This window comes from Ananas comosus, linkage group 21, assembly GCF_001540865.1.
Source record: "Ananas comosus cultivar F153 linkage group 21, ASM154086v1, whole genome shotgun sequence".
In the NCBI taxonomy this organism is placed as follows: domain Eukaryota; kingdom Viridiplantae; phylum Streptophyta; class Magnoliopsida; order Poales; family Bromeliaceae; genus Ananas; species Ananas comosus.
In genome coordinates, this window is record NC_033641.1 from 1,035,767 (window position 1) to 1,051,432 (window position 15,666).

General features: G+C 38.3%; 2 protein-coding genes across 3 annotated transcripts; one reads left to right on the forward strand and one right to left on the reverse strand.

The window, feature by feature from the left end:
- Positions 1,970-6,919, forward strand: LOC109726674 (SNF1-related protein kinase regulatory subunit gamma-1-like). 2 transcript variants are annotated; one of them, XM_020256427.1, is made up of 6 exons: positions 1,970-2,230; positions 3,545-3,717; positions 4,642-4,872; positions 5,365-5,640; positions 6,033-6,196; positions 6,438-6,916. In XM_020256427.1, the coding sequence occupies exons 1-6, from the start codon at positions 2,071-2,073 to the stop codon at positions 6,733-6,735; spliced, it is 1,302 nt and encodes a 433-aa protein (XP_020112016.1). In that variant the 5' UTR covers positions 1,970-2,070; the 3' UTR covers positions 6,736-6,916. The 2 variants fall into 2 exon arrangements, with proteins under 2 accessions (XP_020112016.1, XP_020112017.1); XM_020256428.1 differs by having other exon boundaries at positions 2,099-2,230; positions 3,483-3,717; positions 6,438-6,919.
- On the reverse strand, positions 11,971-14,535 carry LOC109726615 (exocyst complex component EXO70B1). The gene is made up of 2 exons (XM_020256321.1): positions 14,113-14,535; positions 11,971-14,050 (listed from the first exon to the last, which is right to left on the reverse strand). The coding sequence occupies exons 1-2, from the start codon at positions 14,283-14,285 to the stop codon at positions 12,265-12,267; spliced, it is 1,959 nt and encodes a 652-aa protein (XP_020111910.1). The 5' UTR covers positions 14,286-14,535; the 3' UTR covers positions 11,971-12,264.

The following is a 15,666-nucleotide window of genomic DNA, read 5'->3' on the forward strand; positions in this document are numbered from 1 at the left end:
CTATGACTAGGGGCGGCAATTCAACTCACTGTTTCCGAGCCAGTTCGTATTCGGCTCGAAATAAGTTCGAAATCGAATCGCTCGTTTAGTAAACGAGCCGAACACGAGTTGAATTTTTCAGCTCGAGTACATATTTTATATTTATATAATTTATTTAATATATATATATATAAATAAATAAATAATTATATATATAATATATATTTATTATTTAATTTTTAGCAAAAAAATAATTCGAGCTCAATTGTAAAAAGACTCATTTATATGTAAAGTTTCAACCATGGATTAAAGCCTAATGGGTAAAATTTTATAAATTTATTTTTTATATATATCCAATGTAATTTATTTAACTTATTGTTCGTTGGCCAGCTCGTTTATTAAACGAGCCAAACACGAACCGGTCTCTGCTCGCTTATGTTCGACTCGTTGACACCCCTACCAATGACACGAAAAACACCCTAGGATTATAATCCTTAATTTATTTTTAATTTTAATAAACTAAGCCAAAGTATAAAATAATTAGTCTTATAATTTAGACTAGGATATCAACTATCAAATATGTCAAATCATGTAGATAAGCATGACACATGGAGCGGCGTTCTTATCCAATACTCGTCATATTTTAATAGATTAATTAATTGCATATATATTCCTACGACGTTAAAAAAAAAAAAAATTTAACGTTGAATTTATTTCTATATTGTTTTGGTTATTAAATATATGTTTATAATATTATTATATTATTTATAAATATGTGGTTCTTCTTTAATTAGCTGTTCTATTCTTAAATAAATATCTTTTATTTATATTTAATTTATTTATTATTTTTTATATTATTGTAAAGAAATATTTGATTGCATATAGTTGCAATTATACTGTAGTTGTTATTCTATATAAATTTAAATTCAATGTTTGGCTTGATGCGTTTAAATTTAACTGTTGCAGTTAAAACTACATGATAAGACGCAATTACAGCAGTTAAAAACTACATCTAAATTAATCACTGCTGTTGAAGAGAGTAATTTTAAATAAAAGATAAACTAATCTTCCTAATTACTCACAGAAAATATTTTTCTTTTTTAAATTGTGGGTAATCTCACCGTTGTATATGTAAGGTGATAAAATTTTTTTAAAAATTTTTTAAATACGCTTTTTAACTCCATACAAATAAATAAATTATTTATAAAATTACAGTAATTTTTAATACATTCAACCAAATAAAATGTATGCAGTTGTAGCCACTAGCCACTGCATAATGAGGCCAAAAGTGGGGTGAATTGTAATAAGGAGATAGGACAGGGACTGGGCGTTCAATTTTACCTGAGTTTGCATGAGTGAGTGGTCTCCTCCTTGGGACTTTGTCGTCACTTGAGAGTCGGGGGACGAAGAAACCACGGGCGAAATATCCAGAAGAGAGAGAGAGAGAGAGAGAAAGAGAAGAGGAGAGCGTTAAAGAGAGAGAAGAGGAGAGAGAAGAGAGAGAGAGAGTAATAGAGGGAGAGAGAGAGAGAGGAACGAGGAGAGAGAGTAATAGAGAGAGAGAAGAGGAGAGAGAGAATAAGAGAGAGGAGAGAGAGAAGAGAGAGATATATGGGGGTGATCGGAGAGAGAGAGAGAGAGAGAAGCTACCGAAGAGGCTAGTGGTGGGGGTGAGGGAGTGAGAGAGGCGTGGGAGAGAGAGTGTGATGGAGGTGCGGGAGAGCGAGATGTGGAGAGAGAGAGATCGTGATGCTAGCGATGAGAGAGAGATGCTAGGAGAGAGAGAGAGAGACCGTGATGCTAGCGATGAGCGAGAGAGAGATGCTGGGAGAGAGAGAGAGAGAGAGGCTAGTGGGGTTAGGGAGAGAGTGATGGAGGTGCGGGAGAGCGAGATGCGGAGAGAGAGTGATGCTAGCGATGAGAGAGAGACTAGGAGAGAGGAGAGAGAGAGAGAGGGGGAGAGAGAGGGGGAGNAGAGAGAGAGAGAGAGAGGGGGGGCGTAGAGTGAGAGAGAGAGCGTGGAGTTGTAGTAGTGATCGGGGAGAGAGAGAGAGAGAGAGAGAGAGAGAGAGAGAAAGCTCAGGGAGGGAGATGGAAATGGAGAGCCCTAGGTCGCCGGAGGCGGAGATCGGGCGGAGGTTGGAGGACCTGTGGGAGGAGACGGAGCCGCAGCTCACCCCGTCGGAGAAGCTCAACTCCTGCTTCGGCGACGTCCCCGTCTCCTCCTTCCCCCCCGCACCCCCTTCCCAAGGTACACCGCAAATCCAACTGATACCTATCCACTCCTAGGGTTTGCTGTAATTCCTCATCCTTTGGATCGGTGGTTATGAGTTATGACCATTTTCCGCGCATTTTTCCTGTAATTTCTGATGATTTTTTTCGCTAATTCATGTCTTATCTGGGGAGTAGATTGATTTGGGCAGCTACTCAAACTTTCAAAAATTTTGATTTTATCATCCGATCTTTCAATTTGCTTCATTTGATTCATTCAACTACTTTAAAATTTAAATGCATCGTTTATCTTTAGTGGTTTAGTTAGTATGCTTCGTATAATTTTCACAACTATAAATTCATTAAAGTAACTAATTAGAGTAAATTTTAAAGTCAAAATACTGTTGACGGACTCGAAACAAACAAATTGATAGGCTGGGTAGTAAAATCAAAATTTTAAAAGGTCGGGTATTTGATTCAAAATGGTCTATAGTTCAGGTATGTTCTGTACGTTTTTTACTTTTATTTATGATCATTCGGCACCCTTTAAATGGAAGGAGTTCTATTTGTTTGTGATCTTTGGGTTGGTAGATAGGTCATTTGGACATTTACCCATAATATTTTATGGTGTTTTCCTGTAATCTTGTGATTAAATGGGTCTTGTTGCATCTGTAGAAAAGGAGAAGGGGGAATTTGTTGTTTTAGGAAGGCGAATTTACAGCATTAGTCACTAAACTTGTATAGCAAAAGCGAGTTTTGCTTTGGTCACTGATCTTATCATTGAAGTGTGTAGAATATTTTGCTAGTCATTTCTTTAAGAGATGTTTCATGGTAAGTTTACAGAAACAGATCCAGGAAAAAGAACAAAATTTCGGACTTTGATGTAGTATACCTTTTATCTGTCCAAAATTTCATCTTTAATGCTTGTTTTGATTCTGTTTAAAATTGTAAAAATCGTCGTGCAATTTCCTGTAATTTTGGAGTAAAAGTGCTGCATATGTAGAATTCATATAACCGAATAACCGATCTTTTTTTTTGCTTGGGCCGAGTTGAATTGAGTTGAATGGTGCCAACTAGGCTACTAGCTTAGTTGGTAATCCCCTGTACCCTATTCTTAGTTTTCCCCATTCATGAACCAATGGACATAGTGATGTGTGCATAAGTAGGCTTATGCTAAAAGAACTCTTTAGTGATGAGGTGCCCTGTTGTGTATCATATATGTTTCATTTTCCTACAATAATGCATATTTCTACATTCTCACTATCTTGAGTTTCTCGAAAACTAACATGTAGGTTAATAATCATGGTAATGATGATGACAGCGGTAACAATATCTTTAAAACCCCTTTACGCAGTAATTGAGATACCGTCAGATTCGAGTCTTGCTGATGCCGTCGAGACTTTGTCCAAACGCATGATCCTGAGCGCACCCGTGAGGAATGTCGATGCACCAGAAGATGCTAGTTGGATCGATAGATACCTCGGCATAGTCGAGTTTGCGGGGATCGCCATGTGGCTGCTGCATCAGGTTTGCAAGCTAACCTATGTAACTTACTAGAATATTATGTCTCGTATTAGAACCTTGAACTGCCAGACACTTATACATACCTACAGAGTTATCTGTTTGCGTTTGTAACCTTGAAAATTCTGGATTTTCTATATGCCTTTCAAAAACTTAGGCATGGCTTGTTATTGTCACAACTTTTACTAAGTATGTATACAAGTATCGATCAGAAGACCTCTCTCTTGTTGTCATTGTCGGTTATCTTGCATTGCATTTCGACCAAGTGATGATTGCCAACTTGTATGTTAAGAAAATTTTTTCTAGAAACCATTTTTCCCATGTATTTAAATGGCTTTTCAACTTAAAATTAAGTGCAAACAACCCGACTCAAAATTATTTTCCCATGTATTTAAATGGCTCTTCAGTTAAATGCAAACAACCCGACTAAAAATTATTAGGAGTTTGAGGTTGTGTTGGTCAAAAAAGGTAAAGTTGGAGGGTCTATTGTAAAAGTTCAGGGTGCCTCGGTACATTCACATTCGTAGCTAACTATTTTCCAAGGCAGGCTGTGCTGCATGACTCATTTCTGAAACATTGAGTGGGTTTACTAAGCCTTCCACAAGGAGGCTTAAACTTGGGATGTATTGAGGAAACACAACTCATTATCATAGGGCTATACTTTGTTTGTTCTTTCCGGATGTAAGTTGCTGAAGGTACTGGTTTGTCCCGCGTCGTCTAAGGACTAATTTGGGAATGTGTTGTAACGATTGGAGGAACACGAGCAAGTTATAGTAAGATTAGAGTTATCCATTCAGGCACTTCTTTCGCTGCCTCACTACTATCTAAATTTGTTATTACAAGATTTATCTGCGCACTATTCAACTCTAGTGTAGGTACTACTACATATATCCATGAATTGCTTTTTCTTTTTTTCCCTTTTGTCTACAGTCTGAAGTTGCGGCTCATGGAACAGCTGTTTCTGCTCCAGGATTGTCTATCAGCGGATTAGCCGCTAAGCTGGGTTCTTTTAAGTTCAGGCGATCAGCTTCTGGTATCAATGATCGTGCTGGTTCAGAAGCCGCTGCTACATCTGCAAATTCAGGCACTGAAGCAGCTGCTTCAGTCAGTGGAAGCTTTTTCCAATCTCTCATTTCTTCAGACTTCTACAAGAACACAAAGGTCACTTTCCAAGCTTTCGTCTCCTTTAGAACTCAACAAGAATTGAATCACTTTCTTTTTTGGGTAAATTGCACGATTAGCCACCGAACTTACCAGGAACCGAAACTTCAATCTGTTGCAACTGATGCACTGGACTTTAATTTCTGTTTTAATCAGGTCCCTCCATCAAAACACCTTTTAATCTCCCCAACGGGGGTATGAGGTTGTGAGTTATTCCGTTATTTGCTGTGATGACATGGCAGTCGATTAAGCAGAGTTGTGACATCATCACTTTGTTAGGAAAGTCGGAGTTTGACGGATTGACCCTATTGAAACAGAAATTGAAGTTTGTCACATTAATTTGCAACAAATTGAAGTCCAGTGGCCTAATTGAACATCAGCAATAAGTTCACCGGTCAATGTTTTGGTACAACCCTTGTTATCCAGTGTAATTTGAGTTGAGCATTTCTTCAAATTGCAAAATTTTATGCAGTGGATTCTGTTTTCCAACAGGTTGGAGACATCTCAGGATCCTTTAGATGGGCGCCATTTCTTGCTCTGCAGACGTCGGATTCATTTCTCACCATGCTGCTGCTGTTATCAAAGTACAGAATGAAGAGCCTCCCTGTAGTTGATTTGGGCGAAGGGAAGATCGAAAACATCATCACGCAATCTGCTGTCGTTCACATGCTCGCAGAGTGCGTGGGGCTTCCTTGGTTCGAAAGCTGGGGGACAAAAAAGCTCTCTGAACTAGGGCTTCCTATTATGAAGCCATATCGGATCATCAAGGTAATTTCGCTTCTACGCCCCTTTTTTTTTTTTTTTCTAATTTACTTTCATTTACTGTGTTTCTTGGAACAAGATAACTAGTTGACCTCGGCATGCTTACTAGATAAGATTGTCGGAGAATACATTTATCTTTTAACATGGATTTCGTGCCGATACTCACTCACATCCTTCTCTTTTCTGATTTTCGACTCTTAATTTTGTTCACTTTATGCAATTCAACATTGAGGTTAATTTTCTGCTGCATAACTCTGTTTCATAATCTGTTCTCTTTTCGCTCTTTAGACTCTTTTAAGTATTATACCATTTCCAACTTTCTTTGTCGTAACAATACGACAATTCCTTTGATCTTAAATTGGCAATTATCTCACTATTTCCTTTCTCCTTCGATGCAGGTGAAGGAAGATGAACCAGTGCTAAGAGCTTTCCAACTAATGCAGGAAAAAGGAATCGGCGGGCTCCCGGTTGTCGACGGAAGTGGGAAAAAGGCAATTGGCAATATAAGCGTCAGAGATGTTCAATATCTTCTAACTGCCCCCGAAATTTACAAAGATTACAGGTCTCTGTTTTTTCCTTAATTTTCTTATTGTTCATCAGATAATGAAATCGACTTTGAAACATAGCCTTTTTTTCGCTCACTTATTCTACTTGTTTCGCATCACAAATCCAATTATCCTCCAACAACAACCCATCAATGAACTTAACAAAGGATTTCGGAGAGATCTTTTAATGAAAAGCTTTTATAGCTATTTCTTCGAACAGCTCTACTCAAACCTAACGATTTTTGCATTGATCGTCAGGTCCATCACGGCCAAGGATTTCCTCACAGCGGTACGAAAGTACCTCCACAACCACCGAGAGCCCTCGGCGATACTGCAGGAGGTGATCAGCTGCAAGAGAGACGAAACGATCAAGGACATCATCCTTCGGTTGGACTCCGCAAAAATACACAGGATCTACGTCGTCGACGAAGACGACGGTGTCGAGGGGGTCATCACCCTGAGGGACATAATCTCAAAGCTGGTCCACGAGCCGCGCCACTACTTCGGTGATTTCTTCGACGGCGTCGTCCCGTTGCCGGAGAATAGCAGGGTTTGATTGCAACAAAAGGAAAACTGCTGCTCCCTTTGTGTCATTGTTGTTGTACATTACCTTGTATTTTCTTCTCTGGTTTTTCTTTTCTGTTTTTCTTTTCAAATAGGGTAAACTTTAAATACCACCCTCGTAGTTTCGCACTTTCTCACTTTAGTATTCTGTAGTTTAAAGTGTATCAAGTTAGTGTCGTGTTGTTTCATTTTTATCTTTTCGTCTGTTTTTTTGTTAATATTTCGTTAAATTATATACAAAAAATTTCAAATACTCTACCTAAGTTTATCGAATATTTATTTTAGTACTTTTTAGTTTTAATTTTGTTACTGATTTAATAAAAAAAATTAGTGAAATTGATAATAAAAAGATAAAAATGAAACTATAGGACATTAAATTGATACAATTTAAACTACCGGGTACTAAAATGAGAAAATGTGAAACGTACAAAAGTGAGAAAGTGTGAAACTATATGGGTGGTATTTGAAAATTTTCCTTTCAAATAAGTTTAAAGGGAAATGAAGTGTGGATTGTAGATTTTATGAGACGGAAACCAACCGAAAACATGAGAGTGAGGGGAAATGCAACGGCCGGTTAGGGATGCAAATGGATCCGGATTGGTGGAGCTTCCAGCTTGATCCTCTTGGAAGTGGTAAATGAGAGCAAAAAATATATTAAAAAAAAAAAGGGTAATGCACCGAATTCGTGTTAATCCTGAAAGGAAATGAAGTGGGGGATGTGAGTTTTTTTTTTTTTTTTTTTTTTTTTTTTTCATCTATTTTGATCTATCAAAAATAAAAAATAAAAAATAAAAAATTTGCCTCCATCTTGACAAAAAAATTAAAAATTTGCTTTCATCTCGATCTACTCCAAATTATGAGGTCAATAGAGACAAAATTTGGATAAAAATTAATCTGTCCTAAATCCGTTCTATTTCAGATCTAAATCCGTTTTATTTCCGATCCGCCCAGTTTGCATCCCTCGTTCTCCCTCGGAAATCCGCTTTATATCACTGGATCATAGGGAGGAAAGTTTCTGTTTAGCCGGGCAAGTTGGAATCGTTACATTTTATCGTTAACATTTTATCTTCTTTGGAGACGGGATTTGTCGAGTTCTCAGGAGCAAATTGAGTCCTCAATTGGCCCTAGTTGTTCCCGAGTTTTGCAAGTATTTGATTCTTGGACCAAAAGAATATGGTTTTAAGTGTTTTGATTTTACTTACTTGATAAAAAATAGTTTAATATATTTTGACAAAGAATATCTCTTCTTCCTTCACTTTATCTTTAACTCTCTTCCTTTTCTGTTCCTACAAACAAAACAACCCTAAACCCTTCCTCTTATGCGACAAACCAAATGCGCGACATTCCATTTCCATTGCTTAACCGAAAATCATTTTCAAAGAGTTTTGAGGTGAAACCAAACATCACATTATTAGCTACTGAAGAGAATTCAATCACTGAACATTTTGGCACATTCACTGCATTATGGAAAATGAAGCAGCAGTAAATCATAAAAATGCATTTCCTAACCAGAGTAGAGTCAGAATACTTCTGTACCTTGCGCGCCATTTACGGCAATGAACATCGGTACCGACATATTACACCATTCAACTTGATCTAAAACATTTGCACTATTTAGAGCAAACGAAGTTTACATAATTTTTCAATATCAATTCCCAATTACTTAAATGGCCTTAAAATGGATAACTTTTAGTTTAGTGGTGTCGCTCATCAATTCAGATGTCCTTTCGTCGTCGGAAAGAAATAATGCGAAAGTTACCTACCTTGTTTACTTCAATAAGTAGTCTACCTCTACTCTCTTCCTAGCACTCCCATAAGGTCAATATAGTAGCAGTTCAGAAATTTCTTTACCTAGTCTACATAGTTCAACAGAGGTTTCCATGCATAGTCAATTAGGATGCAAAAATACCCCCTTCAAAAATTGCAAAAGAAAAACAACATGAAAGAGTCATCTACTTTTGTTCTATTCCCAGCAATGAAGAATTAAAGAAGCTAATAATCATAATAAGTAAACAGGAACAGACCAAGATTAACAACATTCCACTTGAAAAAATAAAGAGAAAACTTCAAATACCCCCCTTGTGGTTTCACTTTTTCTCACTTTAGTACCTTGTGGTTTAAAGTGTATCAAGTTAGTACCCTCTGGTTTTGCACTTTTTCACTTTAATACCCGGTGGTTTAAAGTGTATCAAGTTAGTACCCTGTGGTTTCGCACTTTCTCACTTTAGTACCCTGTGGTTTAAAAACAACAGGGTACTAACTTGATACAAAAATAAAACCACTGAATACTAACATGATACAAAAATAAAACCACAGAGTACTAACTTGATACACTTTAAACCATAGGGTACTAAAGTGAGAAAGTGCGAAACCACATGGTACTAACTTGATACACTTTAAACCACAGGGTACTAAAATGAAAAAGTACGAAACCACAGGGGGGTTTTTTGAAGTTTTCCCAAAAATAAATAAATAAATAAATAAATTTGTAAACAACTTTTTAGGGGAAAAAAAAGGATAAATTCTTACAAAGTAAAATGGACAGTTTCCACACATCATCATTTGAAAAGCGCATAAAAAACCAACAAAAATTCCAATAGACAAATTTCAGACACAGGGAAAAAAGAAAATCATGTAGAGAAAACCACAAAAAACAACAAGCATATAATGATAATCTCAGCGCAAATACTCAGATTATTCGCAGCATAATGAAAATGTACTAGTAATGACGATTTCTGCATTCACGCTAACATATAGAGGAAAAAGAAAGGAAAGCCGTATTCTATTTAACATACATCGGCGATGAAAAACTTTCTTCATCACATAGCACACCAAAACAACGAACCTTGCATTTAAATGACAGTCGGAATAGCCATTTCCAACAACTTTATTTAAAAGAACTTCGCATATATCATCATCACACTTTTTTCTCAATAAAATGGCCCCCTAAAGTTCGTACTGATGTAGCTAATACTCTAATTAAAATGATGTCTAATTAAAATGATGCCACATGTAACCAACCCTATTTGTCTATGTCAAGTATCCTGCGTGAGCCCTAATCTGGCAGTTGCAGTGGGTTGAGTGGGATGGTTTACATATCACTAGATGGAGGTTCCTAAAGCTTGCTTATGGAAATTAAAAATAAAAAATAAAAAATAAAAAAGCTTACGTTTAGACTTGTTTAGGGTTAAAGGGTTTGATAGGGGTGTTCAATGTTTGGTTCCAAGCCAAAAACCAAACCATACCAAACCAAATAAGACATATTTGGTTCGGTTTATATGGTTTTCTGTTCGGGAGCTACAATTCGGTTTTTGGTTTCAGTTTGGCTTTAACACTACTCTTAACCGAACCTAACCAAAAACTGAATAGCAATATAACTCGCACTATTTGTCTAAACACTGTTTTGAAATTCTATATTTATGATCAAATCTTATCACATACCAACACACTTTTCAAAATTCTACGTTCATGATCAGATTTTTTGTGTAACTTTCATAATGCTTCATGAGAAAAACGGAAGTTCTAAAAACTACCTGTGAAACCAAACCAAACCAAACCGAATTACTTTGGTTTGGTTTGATCAGCTCAGAGAATAAATCAGTTTGGGTTTGGTTCAGGTTTTTTTTCAAATAAAAAAATTTGTTCGGTTCGAGAATCTCCTAAAAACCAAACCAAACCAAACAGAGTACACCCCTAGGGTTTCATAGGGGTTCCAGACTATTGCTTTTTTAAAATACCACTACTGGTTTTTTGAGCATAATCCAAAGAAGGTTAACGTCCAAGAATACATTAATATTAAAAACGGGCAAGGAAAAGACAGTAAAAGAGTTTGTAAAAAAAAAATATATGCCATAGAAACCATTGAATCAATAATGTAAGTTCAGCATACAATATAGATTATATAAACTAATTAGGGAACTTCTATACAGTTTGGTAGAAAAGGAAAGCCTGTACCTTTGCTGTGAGAGGTGAGGAGCATCTATGCCTTTATCTATGCTTCCTTTCTTGTGCATATATGTGTAGAGGAACCCCAACTCATTTGGCCCATCAAGAAACAGAAGGTAAGAATTTAAAGCTTCAGCAAAAAGAAATTACAAAGCAAGCTAAGGACCCTCGAACAATACACATGAATAAGCTATATGCATTATGCAATAGATTAGGTACCAAAGGAAGCATAACACCCGTTGCTAATCCAAATGTTAAGTGTATAAGTATAACACCATAAGAAAGAACTAACAAAATTTCAAAATTCATTGGTAATTTCCCGAGAGATGCCAGTTTCTGATGTCAAACTTGCAAATACTTGGTGCACATAATGATATAATAGCCACAAACTTATCTGTCAGCAACGATAGTATAGCTAACAATATCTTTGTTTGAAATATCTGTTATGTGTAGGGATGTCTATGGGTACAAACACCCGAAAATTTACCCGACCTGAATCCAAACGGGTTTACCTGATGATAAATGGATATGGTTTTGGCTATGGGTATAAAAAAATGAAAAACTGACAGATTCAGGTTCGGGTATGGATTTTGTCTTTTTACCCGACCTGAACCTAAACCTAACTCAGATCCGAACAAAGTTTACATTATTATATATATATATATATATATATATATATATATATATATATATATATATATGTTTGATATTATATTTGAATTTGTATTTGGAAATTTAGATTTTAATATAAGATGTTTTGAAATCTAGTAAAGACAAATGATTGTTTTGGGTTTGGGTTTTCCAGTTCGGATTGGGGTTTCGGATTTTTGGTCCAGTTCAGTTTTGAATATGGACTTTTAAAACCTGTCAGGTCGGGTTCTAATTCGGGTTTTGGGTTTAGTTGTCGGGTTCAGGTTCGGGTTTTCAAAAATCAGCCCCAAATCCAACTCGTTGACATACCTAGTTACATGAAACCACAACATCAGTATGTAAAGAGTTACCTTTATCAGGTTATTACTATATAAGTTGCATTAGATCTCAAAAGTAAGGCAAAAGAAAATATAAATATTGATGGTTTAGGAATAATCTACACTCTTTGCAATGTCCGTTTTGTGTATGTATAATTATATTTGACAGATATCAAACTATAACTGGAACTCTTTCTCTCCCACTAAAGAAAAAGACCAAATAAAGGAAAAGCATGAAAGCTTCAGCAATATCCATAGATCAGTTGCTCTACACTACAGTTAAAAATAGCATCTATCAATGCACACATTCCATATACCAGTTACCCAAGACAAATGTAATTCATTGAGCAGGTATAAAATAGATACACATATGTTAGAAGCATTATACATGTACAACATTATTACTACATACACGCATAACATTATTACAGTGTATATATATATATATACCCAAGTCATGGTCGAAAAAGTTTAGAGATCCTTTGCAATCCTATAGGGATACAACATCTACCAAGGATCGAGTCATTAAATTTATCAAGTTTTAAAGTAAAAACTAGATAAATGGCCCTGTATGTGACATGCACTTACCTGCAAAGCGAGCTCATCGACTAAACTCTTCTCCTGGGATGGTTTGTCAAGCCAGGCAATCCTTCGAACAAATCAGAAATATTGTTCTCCAAATCCTCCGCTGTATATTTTATGTATCTTGTCGCATGCCTTCCCCCATCTAATTGGCCACCAAATCTCCCCATAAAGAAGCGGTATGCTGGTATCACCTTTTCCGATATAGATATCTTCAGCTCTTCTCTTAGCTGAACATCCGGAACCTTCCAAGTTGTCTGAGTTCTATATATTTCTTCAAACGCCAAGTTAAAGCTCCTGAACCTGTCCTTAAGAGTCATCCTAGAACCACTACCATGAGAGCTCCCGCTCCCACTCCCACTTCCGAATCCATCGTCCCTCAAATAAGATAAAGTTTTTGTCCATGAAATCCTAAGGTAGCTCGTCGAGTATTGTCGTATTTTCCCACGGCGTCTACGTATCCAATTGTCCCCTAAAATCCTCCCGAGTTCGGAATCGTTCACTTTGTTGAAAATATATAGTATATTGTTCATCAAAAATATGTACCCCATCGCGCCATCTTCATAAAGCTTCGATTTTTCTTCAAGATTAGTCTCCAAATAAGAGATCAACGTAAATAACCTTCGCCCGAACGGAGTCATACTCCCCAAATTTTGAATGTCATCAGAATCAACCAACTCATTATGGTTGCCATCAACACCGACCACTCCACTATCATTTAGCAACAAATCTAATGTCTCGCTGTAAACAACTAACAATCTCAAGTAATTCATCACGTATCGAGTGATGGGGTGGATCTCACCTGCCTGCATTGGTCTTCGAGAAGTTTCTCTCCGAACCGCGTTCCCAAATTCAAGAAGAGTGCCCAGAACGGCATCACCCAACCTGCTCAGAGTCCCTTCGGCCTCCCCACAAATGAAGTCATCCGACGAGAACAACGCCCTCAAGTTCGGCATAACGTCAGCGAGTGCCTCATACATGTCTAGTATACGGAAAAGCTTCTCCGAAGATCTCGGGCAAATGGCAATTGCATCCCCAAAGTTTAGTAATTGCATAACACAACCCTTCGTCGTCTCGACGAAGCACTCCTCTCTCAAATCGTCATCGGAGGCAAAGATTTGGTCGCAGAGTCGCCTCTCGCCCGAGAGGAGGACCCTAATGACCAGTTTTAGGCCCTGAATCCACTTCTTCATCTTCTCATCAAGATACTTCCACTCCAACCTTTGTACCTCCTCGATGCTCATCCTATCCACCCCTAGGATAGAGAGGCACTCATCGAGGATGTCTCGCCGCACACTGGTGTAAACCTGCCCGAGCTCTCTTCCGTATCTGGCACGGATCATGCGGTCGGCGATCTCCTTCAGATCGGAGATGGCCTCGGGGCGGACGAGCTCGGCGTTCTGATCGTCGAAATTGGCGCTCTCTCCAACGCTCCCGCTGCGCGGCAGAGGCGGGTGCTGCTGATCGAACTCCGCGGAGCTGTCGAGGTCGTCCGCGACGGGGGACTCGCCGCCGTCGGAGCCGAAGGAGAGGGAGAGGCGCCGGATGGAGCAGGAGAGCCCGTTGGCGTCGAGGGGGACGGTGCTCCGGACCATGAGGTGCTGGAACTCGTCCTCGAGCCGCGCCATGGCGAGCTGCACAACGGCGTCGGCTCCGCCGCCGCCCTCGGCGGCGGTGGCGGCGTCGACGGCGGCGAGGTACTCCGCGGCGGCCTCCGGGGAGGCGTCCCACACGAGCGCGTCGGGGGAGGCGTCCCACCGGAGTATCACCTCCACCGCCGCCGCCGCCGCCGCCGCGGCGGGGGGCAGGGGCTCGAATTTCGGCGCCGCGCTAGGGTTCGACGAGGAGAGCGGCGGCGTTGGCGGCGTTGTGNAGAGGAGGAGGAGGAGGAGGGGGGAGGGGGGAAGAGGTCGTGGATGGAGGAGAGGCGGTTGTCGAAGCGGGAGAGGATGCGGATCATGTCGTCGGCGGCGTTCTTGGAGGTGGCGAGGCTCTTGACGATGTGCTGCGCCGCCGCGATCACCTTATCCTGGCCCTCCACCGCCATGCCCGGCTAGGGTTTTCGCCGGAGAAGAACTCCTTAGGGTTAGGATTCGTCGCCGTCGGAGGAAGAAGAAGAAGAAGAGGGGGAAGGGAAGAGGAAGGGGCGATTCTAGGGTTAGGGTTTTGTCGCCCCACGACGAAAAGGGTTTCTAGGGTTTGGTTTGTTACTTTCTCTTCGTCGTGTTCTTCTCCTTCTTTATCATCGATCGATCGATCGATCGATCATGAGAGAGAGAGAGAGAGAGAGAGAGAGAGAGAGAATACGCATACGCAAACGCAAACGCAAACGCCGCCTCTTATTACCTATTATGAATGACACGCTATTGCGTGGACCCGGTCCACCGTGCACCGCTTGCTTTTTTATTTTGGCTTAATTACATGTTTCTACACTTTAAATTTAATTGTATTTATTTTTCATTTGCTGTATTATACAATTTTTATTTCAATAACACCACCGAATCATACATTTTGTTTTAGATTTATTTTTATTTGCTATTCTATACTTTTTTAAAAAAAATTAATAAACTGTTATTTTTACATCAATCTCTCTAATTGAATATATATTGCACCTAAAAATCAAAATCCACCCTAATAGATGCAACTTATATCATATAAGGATCCTATGCATGAAAAATTTTGAGGTTCAAAAATCTATTACTGAAACATAACGTAATCTCAAAAATTACCTGTGTAAAAATAAATATATTTCTATTTATATGACTACAATATACAAATTTTATGATTTTTCTCATCCATAGGCCTTTTGAAATTTGAATATCATATAACACATGCAATAAATTAGTTTACGTACCTTTGTGACCTCTATCATTATATTTTTAAGGGGTGGTGTATGAGATGCTGTTATACACCTGGTGTAGGCAATACTTTTTCTATCACCAAGCTAAAAGAGTATGTCTACTGTATGAGCAATGTGCCGCTTCTATTGTGGAATTTTTTTATTATTTAATAGCAATAATAATTTCTTGGAATTTATTGCCTGCACCAGGTGTACAAGTGTATCTTATACACCGCTCCTAAAATCTCAAAATATAGATTTCAAAATTAAAATAAAATTAAAACTCAGTGTGTGTTTTATGACATTTAAAAGAAATAGATATAAAAAAATAATAAATTTTAGAGATCTGTCTTTACAAATCAAAGAAAACCGTGCTATTTACGCCGATTCGACGAGCTGAATCAACTCATCCAGGTTGGAATTTGGTTAAATTTTGAAAAGAAAATGATAGGATGAAAAGAATAAATAAATAAGGCCAAACTGGATTTGAACCGGTATAGACATATTACCAACGAATATATTTTTCAATCAAATAATAATCTTTTTTCTATCATTGTTTATTGAGACTATCAGATCCCTTCATGTCAAA

Coding starts and splice junctions, on each gene's coding strand:
- LOC109726674 (XM_020256427.1), top strand. CDS start 2,071: ATGGAAATGGAGAGCCCTAGGTCGCCGGAGGCGGAGATCGGGCGGAGG. Junction 5,641..6,032: donor AGCCATATCGGATCATCAAG/GTAATTTCGCTT, acceptor CCTTCGATGCAG/GTGAAGGAAGATGAACCAGT. Junction 6,197..6,437: donor GAAATTTACAAAGATTACAG/GTCTCTGTTTTT, acceptor ATTGATCGTCAG/GTCCATCACGGCCAAGGATT.
- LOC109726615 (XM_020256321.1), bottom strand. CDS start 14,285: ATGGCGGTGGAGGGCCAGGATAAGGTGATCGCGGCGGCGCAGCACATC.